Here is a 10,498-nt window from a genome sequence, read left to right as displayed (position 1 = left end):
TGTGGTATTTGATCAAGCCATGTTGTGCCGTGCGGGTTGTCTTCTTGTAACTCTCGGTAGTGGCGAAAAAGTTGTGGTTGAGTCATGGCATACCCTGTAGTTACAAAAAAAAAAAATCTAAATGTTAGTTTAATGTTAAATAATTAAATATTGTGTGTTAGAATACAAACAAAATATCTTACCCATACTCAAGACGCTTTTTCTTTCGTCCTCATTTTGAACTGTTTTTTTTTTTTTGTAGTTTTGGCCTATGTGTTGAATACAGAACACATGTGACGAGTTTTCAGCTGCCCGCCCATTATCAGGTCATTTGTATGCACTTTTGATTGACTCATGTCTGTCAAAGATTAAGCATATACCATGTTGTGGTGTCACATGCGTTCTCAAGTTTTGCAAAAAAAAGTGCCACCCATCTGTTATCTCACCCTCGACAATGGCAAATGCCAATGGAAATATGTTGTTAGCGCCATCTTGTGCAACTGCAACTAACAACGTCCCTTTGTATCTTCCATATAGCCATGTTCCATTGATTTGGACAATGGGTTTACAAAATGCAAATGCATCAATGGATGCCTTAAATGACCAAAAAAGTTGATGGAATATGACCTTGTTTGGGATTGGTTGGTTGGACTCGTCTAGTGCAAGAATAGTTTGAATCTTGACAACTGTGCGAGGGATAAAAAGTTGCAAAGCTTGTAGGTATTTAGGAAGTATGTTGTATGACTCTTCCCAATTACCGTATACCTGCTCGAGGGACCATTGTTTTGTCAACCATGCTTTACGATATGTGATGGTGTATCCGAACTCTTGTCTTACGAATGCGATGAATGTAGGAATGGTTAGTTGCTCGTTTTCTTCAACCATCACAAGGATATTTTTGCCTACAAGTTTTGAATCTATCTTATTGTGATCTTATGAAATGGTTGGCATTACACATGTGTGAGGCCCTTCTATCATTCTAATTTCCCAAACTTTTAGATTTTTTCTTTCGGACGCTTGTTGGTCCAAAAAATGCCTATAGTCGAGGTTGTCGGGCACTTGATTGTCACTAACATCAATGCTATTTGGATATGGAGGATAGACATTTTCAGTTGATGTTTGCTGGAAAAGGAACTATATGTCATTATCGTCGTTGTTGTTGTCCGCCAAAATTTCATCTTCGTCATCACTAAAGTCACCAACTACTTCATCCGGCAACCTATTTTGAGCATGATAGTCATGTGACATTTCTTTGCTTTCTGACTGAGCAACATGGATATTAGTAGTTGGGTCGGTATTTTGTTGGGAGGGCTCATTTAGTTGGGGAGTTGTCTCATAGTAGTTTGACGATCCACCAAGCAGTTGTGTGTATGAAGTAATGTGGGTATCGAATTTGGTGGGTTCAAAATGAGGGACGTAATAATCATTTGTGATCGTGTATGGGATTGGTGTGTAAGAGGATGGGCCTTGATGGTAGGTTTGAGTATGGAAGTCGGTGTATGGTGTTTCATGAATTTGTGGTGATTGAACAATTGTTTTGACATTGCCGATAGAAGAAAGTTGTTGTTCGTATTGTACGAGCAACTGAAAGCCACTTAAGCATTGATGTTGGTGTTGGATTTCCCCTGCAGTTGCTTTTTGTTCCACTTTTTCTTCGTTCAAATATATTCAAGAGAAATCCGGTTTTTCGAAAAGTGCACCGAATCGTCAAGTATTTAAAAATTAAAACGGATGAATCCGAGTATCAAACATAGGGAACTAACGTTAGCCTGAATTAAGTTCAGAAATGAAGCATTGTTGAGAGAACATGTATGATTGATAATTTGAAACAAAATTTAAACTAAACTTTTATGCTAAATCTATAAAATGCAAAGTAAGTAAAAATGACAGCAGTAGGTAGAAATGTTGGGTCTTTCTCACAAACAAGCTGATACATATAAATATATTTCTCTAATCAATCATGCTCTTGTGTTCTATGCTGTAGCCGAAATTACTAAACCTCGATCCCTTGTCAGACCAAATCAATCTAAGCTTCATCCTTAGATCCCTCTTGTTGGACTAGGCCTAATTGAGACAGCCCTCTTAGGTTTAGACTAACTTAAAGTGAGTTTCATCTCTTGTAAGACTAGACTCAGCTCAAGCAGCTTATGAAAGTTTAGCCTAAGCTTCGTCTGCAGATCCCTCTTGTAAGACTAGGCCTAGACTAAACAACATTATTGTAACAGCATAATTAAAACCAAAACTTAATCCGCATATCCCTCTTGTAAGATTAAGTTTTGATCCTGCTTCAATCAAGTTCTAAAGCAACAGTACATTTTCCAATGCTAAAGTCACCTAACTATGCACACAAATGGATGATCAGACCAAAAGCATACAAACATTAAGCATTGAAGGAAGCATTGAACACAAAAAACATAATCAATTAGATATTAGGTATTTACATCAGTTGTTCATTAGAAATCCCCAACTAGGGTGCTTAGCCAGCCATTACAAAGAAACCCAAACAATAATAATTTTACAAAACCTAGGTTTCAATGCACAAGCTGCTCCTCTTGATGCTTCTAGGGCTCTTTTCCCCAAATAGACACTGTGGTGTGCTCTGGAATTTGTGCCCTTTCTTGTGCCTACAACCTGTCTAAAAGTCTGTAAAAGTGTGTGTCAAAAGTGTACCCTAATTCTGCACAAGACAGGCTTTAAATAGGCTATGAATTCGCAACGTTGCGCTTAGCGCCACCCTCGCACTTAGCGCGGGTAAGTGGATTCGAGCTTAGCGCCAACCGTGCGCTGAGCCTGGCTGAAGACACCTGCTGCGCTTAGCGCACTAATCTTGTGCTTAGCACGTGGCCTTGATGCTAATGCTCTTCCAGATTCTCCTTCGCGCTAAGTGCACTGAAGCTACGCTTAGCGGTGGATGCGCGCTTTGCCCAATTGCTGAGCTAAGCTCAATTGTCACTTTTTGCACTTCATAACTTAGCCTTTTTTTTTACCTGAAAATGCACAGATTTCATCATTAAATCCAATGGACATATTCTAAAGATAGCTTTAACCATAAAACAAGATTTATTTACAAGATTACTCCAAAACAACCATAAATTGGGGAACTATACAAGTTTTGGAAAATAATTTCCCTGCAAAAGTTAGTCGTATAACGCAACTAACAGTTGGTTATCGACACCGAACGTGTCATCAATATCCTCATCGTCACTAATGGTAACAACCTGGTAATTAAACATGTCAGACCCAGCATAAATGGGGAATCGATAAATGACTATGATTATGGTTTGACCTCGGTTTAGGCCCATCTTACATTGGATTTTTGTTTTTAAGACATTGAAGGTCATGCCTATCCTCGTTGGAACAAGTACATTGTTTCCGCCCTTAAACTCAACGCCCTCTTCACAATTGGCTACATAGGCGTCATAGTATACTACGGCAGGAATGTTTTCATTTTTGCTTGCCATGGTCACTGAGAGTGATTTGGGTTGGAGACTGAGAGTGATTTGGTTTGGATACTGTGAGTGATTTAGTTTCGAGATTGTGATTGATTTGGTTTCGAGACTAAGAGTGATTTGGTTTCGAGACTCAGAGTGATTTGGGTTGGAGACTCAGAATGATTTGGAACTTCTGCTGTGGAGTGTGTTCTGTGTGTAGAAGAATATGTTTGGAGACCTATTGATAGTGTTGTGGCTACGGATAGATCTAACGATTGTCATCACACTGACAATTTTAACAATCTAGTTTGCATCCACATGTTCATGAACAGTGCACCGACAGTTTTTGCAGTCGAAATTACATGAACAGTGCCGTGAGTAGTGCACTGACGATTTTTGCGGTTGAAAATTGATCTACAGTAAAATGAACAGTACATGAATAGTGTTTTGACAAGCACAGTGACATGAACAATGATGTGAGCAGTGTCCTGACATGCACAATGACGTAAATAGTGTTCAGACGCAGACAATGACATGAACATTGTCTCTGTAGGATTCCTGATGCGCACAGTGAGGTGAACAGTGTTCTGATGTGCACAGTGACATGAATAGTATCTCTGTAGGATTCCTGACATGCACAGTGACATGAACAGTGCTCTGACGCGTGCAGTATCGTTGCAGGATTCCCAACGTGAACAGTAAATGAACAATAGTGAACAATGCACACGTAAATTTTTTCCGCCTATAATTACGTTCACAGGCAGCTCATTTCATTCATATGCTCTTTTTGAATATCAACAACTAAATTTCAAATTGTTTGATTGTCTTAAGTGACAATGGAGGCAACAAAATTGTTATGGAAACAAGATTGTCACCGAGCTTTAAAGATATAAAACATGGTAAGTACCAATTAGATGATATTATAACCTTTTCTTGTCGTGACAATTAAAAAAATGTAACTTTTATTTTATAAGGACAATCACCAATAATCATTTCCTATTGTCATTCAATGCCTGCTCCTCATCCTTTAATTAAGCCATTGCTTGTTCATACTGGGTTTGCTGATGTGGCAAAATTACGCCACTTCAAAATTGATCATCATCTAGTGACTGCACTTGTTGAGCGATGGAGACCAGAGAAACACACTTTTCATCATCCTGTTAGAGAATGTACAATTACACTGGAGGATGTAGCACTACAACTTGGCATAAGGGTCGACGGTAGGCCAATCACTAGTGCAACCTACTATGATTGGGAGGAAATCTGTGAACAATATTTGGGTGTTGTTCCACCAAAGGGAGAAGCAATAGTAGGCTCTGCCATTAAGCTTAAGTGGTTGCAAGATAATATGCCATCACTTCCCTCAGAATCGACACAGCAGCAATTAGAAGCACATTGTAGAGCTTATATTTTGTGGCTAATTGGTGGGGTTTTAATGCCAAACAAGACGGGAAATCGAGTTCATTTGATGTACCTCACTTTCTTGGCTGATCTCGATCGAGTTAGGAGGTATAGTTGGGGCTTTGCTTGTCTGGCAACACTGTACAGAGAAATGTGTAGGGTCACTAACCTTGATGCCAAAACCATGGGCGGCTGTGCGTCATTGTTGCAATATTGGGCATGGTATCGCATGCCTTTCATTGCAGCAAGAGTTAATCGGACACCATCGTATCCGTTGGTTACGAGGTGATATGAATCTCAAATTCATTGTTATATGATTAGCATAGTTTCAATTAAATTAATAATTTTTCATTTATTAGATGGAGTGGCGGTGGATTAAGCTTTACTGGTACACCACATGGAGATGTCATTGGTTATAGAATGAGATTAGACCACATGACAGTTGAACAGGTAATAAATAAAGTATGAGTTACATAAAAATAATGTTGAGTTTTGTGTTTTTAATAATTAATTAATTATTCATGTTGTATTATTATAGTTCTTGTGGAATCCATATCTCCACTTTTTGGATGCTTTGGAGTCAACAACTTTCGTAGACTCCTCCATATGGACAGCCTGCACCCCTCTAATTTGTTTCTCGATAGTAGAATGACACCAAGCAGATAGAGTTAAACTTCAATTTCGCCTTCGATAAGACATACCAGATCCCCCAAGAAACATGAACAAACTTCACAAAATCGACATGCGAGGTCGAACTGACACAAATTGGGCAGAAAAACATGCAAAGTGGATAAGATATTGACAACAACGTCAATCAATGGTTTTACAGGGACAACCTATTATAGGGCATGCAAAGCATTCTCAGGAATACATGGCATGGTATCAAAGTAATACTATTATTTATTTCAATATGCAACCACCAATGAATTTTGAAACTGGTCAATCATCAAGGGCAATAAACATCGTGCAACCAGAATGTATACACACCAATTCCCCACATGACAGATTACGTTCCACTGACATACACACCAATTCCACCCCATGACGGATTACGCTTTTCCTAGTGCTTCGAACATGGACTACACTCCACTGATTGTCCAACCAGATGATTTCCTGAGCAATGTTTTTGGAACTGATTGTGGAATGCCAACATTAGCTCGTGAATACATGCATAGCATATAGAACGAAGTGGAACCAAGTTTCAACTTGATGTTTAGCCAAGATGTACAAGAGAATAATCCATCACTGCATGACATACCAGATGAGACGCCTTCCATGTGGAACAGGACACCATTATGGGGATTAAGTAGTAAAATTTGTTGTATGATGAAAATATCATTCTGTAATTAACTTATGTTGAACTTTTCGACTTATATTATCTTCATGCTCCTCTAATTTTACAATTTACTTGAGTACCCTTATGACAAACGAAAATGAAAACTGAACAACATCGTACAAACACATCAAACAAACGCCAAATACATAAGAAAAACTAAAAAGTAATTAAAAGCAATACAACAACATATGTTAAATAGTTTATTCTAATTTCATGGAACTATTCAACTTCTACTCCATCTCCGTACAAATTAGGTCATTAATGTGAGACAATGGTCGTGACATATGAACTTCAACTCTAAGTTCCACACATATTACACTTCACATGTTTGTGAATGTATTAAACATGCACCAAACATCTTTTTCATCAGTAATTGGACATGCTGTATACTCAACATGTCCATTAATTTCGTGTATAGGACAACGATACCAAATTGATGTAATTGTGTAAGAAACATCAACATCTGTAATTGATGATTGTATTACATCGGTTATGTCGGCCAGCGTCATCGTTGGATACAACAACATCGATGTTTCCAATTGAATTGCGGGTGATCTCACCATTGACATAAACGAACACACAAATTGGGGATGAACTCATTTTTCATGCACTATTCTTTTTTGGGTCATTGACACTTTGATGTAACTGTGCAAACATTAGGGTGATATCATGCAGTTAAATACAAAGGTAGGCGTGCTTTGGAAGCTAGAGATATGACAATAAGACAGTCGTGCAGAGGGGTTTTGGAATCTCGAGGAATTACAGTAAGGCTATCATTTTAATGGAAATTGTAATCACGAGCCATGATACTAACATTGTTTTTTTAATGGCCTTTGGAATCTCGAGGCCTCACATTCAGACAAAAGCCATGTGTAAGACAGTGTCGCATGCCAACTATCATTGCATGTGACCGCATAGTGAACAACTGCACATAATCAACGAACCCTATGCAATCTATTAAAGGTGTTTTTTTATTAACGTGGGTCTCCACAAATTATCAGTGCATGTCATTGAACAATAATGCCTACACGCAACATACAAAATCCTAATTAAGTATGATTTGAACCCTTGCAACTATGCTTAAGTGCCCATTTTCTGCATTTTTTTTAAGATTACGTCCAACACATTAGTGGTATCTGTGACACATTTTTTCCGTAGTTTGAACGTCAAAGAATCTAAAAAAATATATCCTGCACCGATTCCATGGACAACCAACTCAAAGTAGGAGCACAAAATAAAATAAAAAAACTATTATTTGGACCCTTGCAACTATGCTTAAGTGCTCATGTTCTGCATTTTTTTTTAAATTATGTCCAACACATTAATGGTATCCATGACGCATTTTTTACGTAGTTTGAATGTCAAAGAATCCAAAAAATATATATCCTGCACCAGTCCCATGGACAACTAACTCAAAATAGGAGCACAAAATAAAAAAAAAACTATGATTTGGACCCTTGGAACTATGCTTAAGTGGTCATGTTCTGCATTTTTTTTAAAATTATGTCCAACACATTAATGGTATCCGTTATGCATTTTTTCTGTAGTTTGAATGTCAAAGAATAAAAAAAAATATCCTGCACTAGTTCCATGGACAACCAACTCAAAATAGTAGCACAAAATAAAATAAAAAAACTATGATTTGGACCCTTGTAACTATGCTTAAGTGTCCATGTATTGCATTTTTTTTAAATTACATCCAACACATTAATGGTATCTATGACGCATTTTTTCCGTAGTTTGAACGTCAAATAATCCAAAAAAATATATCTTGCATCGATTCCATGGACAACCAACTCAAAATAGGAGCACAAAATAAAAAAAAAAAACTATGATTTGGACCCTTGTAACTATGCTCAAGTGCCCATGTTCTGCATTTTTTTAAAATTGCGTCCAACAAATTAATGGTATCCGTGAAACATTTTTTTCCGTAGTTTGAACATCAAAGAATCCAAAAAAAAAATATCATGCACCGGTTCCATGGACAATCACCTCAAAATAGGAGCACAAAATAAAAAAAAACTATGGTTTGGACCCTTGCAACTATGCTTAAGTACTCATTTACCAGTTCATCTAAATGCACAGTTAACTAGTGTCTCACCCAACTATAAGAAAATTCTATAAATACCACTACAGCTAAAGACATTCGTAGAACTTTCAAATATTCATCTCAACCCCTACCACAATGTGTCATCCAACTACATATGTTTGTATTTACTACAATGACCAAATCTGCAACACTATTGAGGGCATCACCTTCGTTAGTAATAACACAAAAATTTTCATGGTCAACAAGGCCATAACCTTTACAAAATTGCTTGAACTTGTCCACCAAAAACTAAACATTGAATCATAGTAACATATCCAACATCTCCACTTTCATTGCTCCATATTTGAGTCAGGACAATGTTATATGCACGCATCTTTTATTCTGCAAGACGATACTGATGTTCGACAAATGTTCAACATTTTTTACAACAACCCACCTCTACCATTTGTGAAGTTATTTGCCATAATTTGTGACAATAATAACCCACCAAGCAACCAACATAACTTAATCTCCAATCTTGAGGACCTATCAGATGAATACGAGAGTTGTTGGGTCAAAAACCATGGTAGTGATACTAATTCCTCTTCTAGGCTCAAAGGAAGTAACATGTCTCCACCCCACGAAACAATATTCAAATGGGATTGGTAATATGAGAATGATTCATGTCTTAGTTGTTTCTACTATGAGGTTTTCATGTAGTGTCTTATATCTGTGTTCAGTGATCACTTTACGCAATAAAATAAATTGTTTGTCTAAATTTAAGTTAAAAATTTCCATTTTACCCACTTCTACTGCAGTAGGTGACATCGTAACATAACTGTTGAAATTCACAACATTGTGCAATTTACACTAGACTGTTTAAAAAACTAAATGCGTCACCAGCAAAACTGACATGTAATGGACAACTCAGAATCTCTTTTTTCACTTTGAAAATTATGATGGACGTTTGTTGCATCAATTACCAGGGAAAAATCACAGTCCAAATTGACAACACTCTGCAATTTGCACACATCTCTAAAGAATTAAATGTCTCACCAGCAAAACTGACATGAAATGAACAACTTATAATCTCTTTTTTCACTCTGAAAATTATGATAGATGTCTGCTGCATTAGTTATTAGGAAAAAATCATAGTCAAAATTGACAACACTATGCAATTTGCTCAAGTCTCTAAACAATTAAATGTCTCACCAGCAAAACTGACAAGAAATGGACAACTCATAATCTCTTTTTTCACTTTGAAAATTGTGATGGACATCTGCTGCATCAGTTATCAAGAAAAAATCACAGTCCAAATTGACAACACTCTGCAATTTGCACAAGTCTCTAAACAATTAAATGTCTTACCAGTAAAATTGACATGAAATGGACAACTCAGAATCTCTTTTTTCACTTTGAAAATTGTGATGGATGTTTGCTGCATCAGTTACCAGGGAAAAATCACAATCCAAATTGACAACACTCTGCAATTTGAACACGTCTCTAAACAATTAAATGTCTCACCAGCAAAACTGACATGAAATGGATAACTTGTAATCTTTTTTTTCACTCTGAAAATTATGATGGACGTCTGCTGCATTAGTTACCAGGAAAAAATCACAGTCCAAATTGACAATACCCTGCAATTTGCACAAGTCTCTAAATAATTAAATGTTTTACCAACAAAACTGACATGAAATGGACAACTCAAAATCTCTTTTTTCACTCTAAAAATTATAATGGACGCCTGCTGCATTAGGTACAAGGGAAAAATAAACATTGGATTCCAGAGAAGCCTTTAGATGGAACACAATTCTAGCCTTATGAGATTCCAATATACATCAACGGGGCAAAATGCTCATACAACTATAAATAACACCAAACACCCTCAATACAACCGCACAATTTCACACAACATACCTTCACAAACCAAATTCAATTTTAATACTATGACATTCTTGGGAGAAACAAGCAGTCAAACCATTGCTAACTCGAGATTAGCCTTCATTTTTCAAATGGATTAATCACTCACAACCAAATTGGTGTTTATTTTCAAAATCCCACTCCAACACCAATGCGAGTTCCTAATGACTGTTCTTTTGAGACACTCAAGAGTAGAATTCACAACACCCTTCAGCTAACCAACGATCAATTAGTGGATGAAATCTACTACCGACGGCCATTCATAGATGCAGGTCAACAATATTTTTTCAATCTCTACAATTGAAAAATGATGATCATGTTTACACAATGTTAATGTGAAATGAGCAATACTCGTGTGTTGGCCCTATAGAATTATTATGTACCATCAGTAGAACATCG

General features: G+C 36.9%; 1 protein-coding gene across 1 annotated transcript; it reads left to right on the top strand.

Annotated features, from left to right (window-relative positions):
• The first annotated feature begins 4,419 nt into the window (after window positions 1–4,419).
• Window positions 4,420–5,100, top strand: LOC114404175 (protein MAIN-LIKE 2-like). Its single transcript, XM_028367271.1, has one exon. It carries the CDS (start codon window positions 4,420–4,422, stop codon window positions 5,098–5,100), a length of 681 nt encoding a protein of 226 aa, XP_028223072.1.
• Window positions 5,101–10,498: the final 5,398 nt, after the last annotated feature.

This window comes from Glycine soja, unplaced genomic scaffold (assembly GCF_004193775.1).
Source record: "Glycine soja cultivar W05 unplaced genomic scaffold, ASM419377v2 tig00005439_1_pilon_451196_845285, whole genome shotgun sequence".
Lineage (NCBI taxonomy): Eukaryota > Viridiplantae > Streptophyta > Magnoliopsida > Fabales > Fabaceae > Glycine > Glycine soja.
The sequence above is the reverse complement of the archived record's forward strand: the minus strand, read 5'-3'. Positions and strand labels throughout refer to the sequence as shown.

What these genes read in the sequence shown, in the direction of transcription:
- LOC114404175 (XM_028367271.1), top strand. Translation starts at nt 4,420, where the DNA reads ATGCCTGCTCCTCATCCTTTAATTAAGCCATTGCTTGTTCATACTGGG.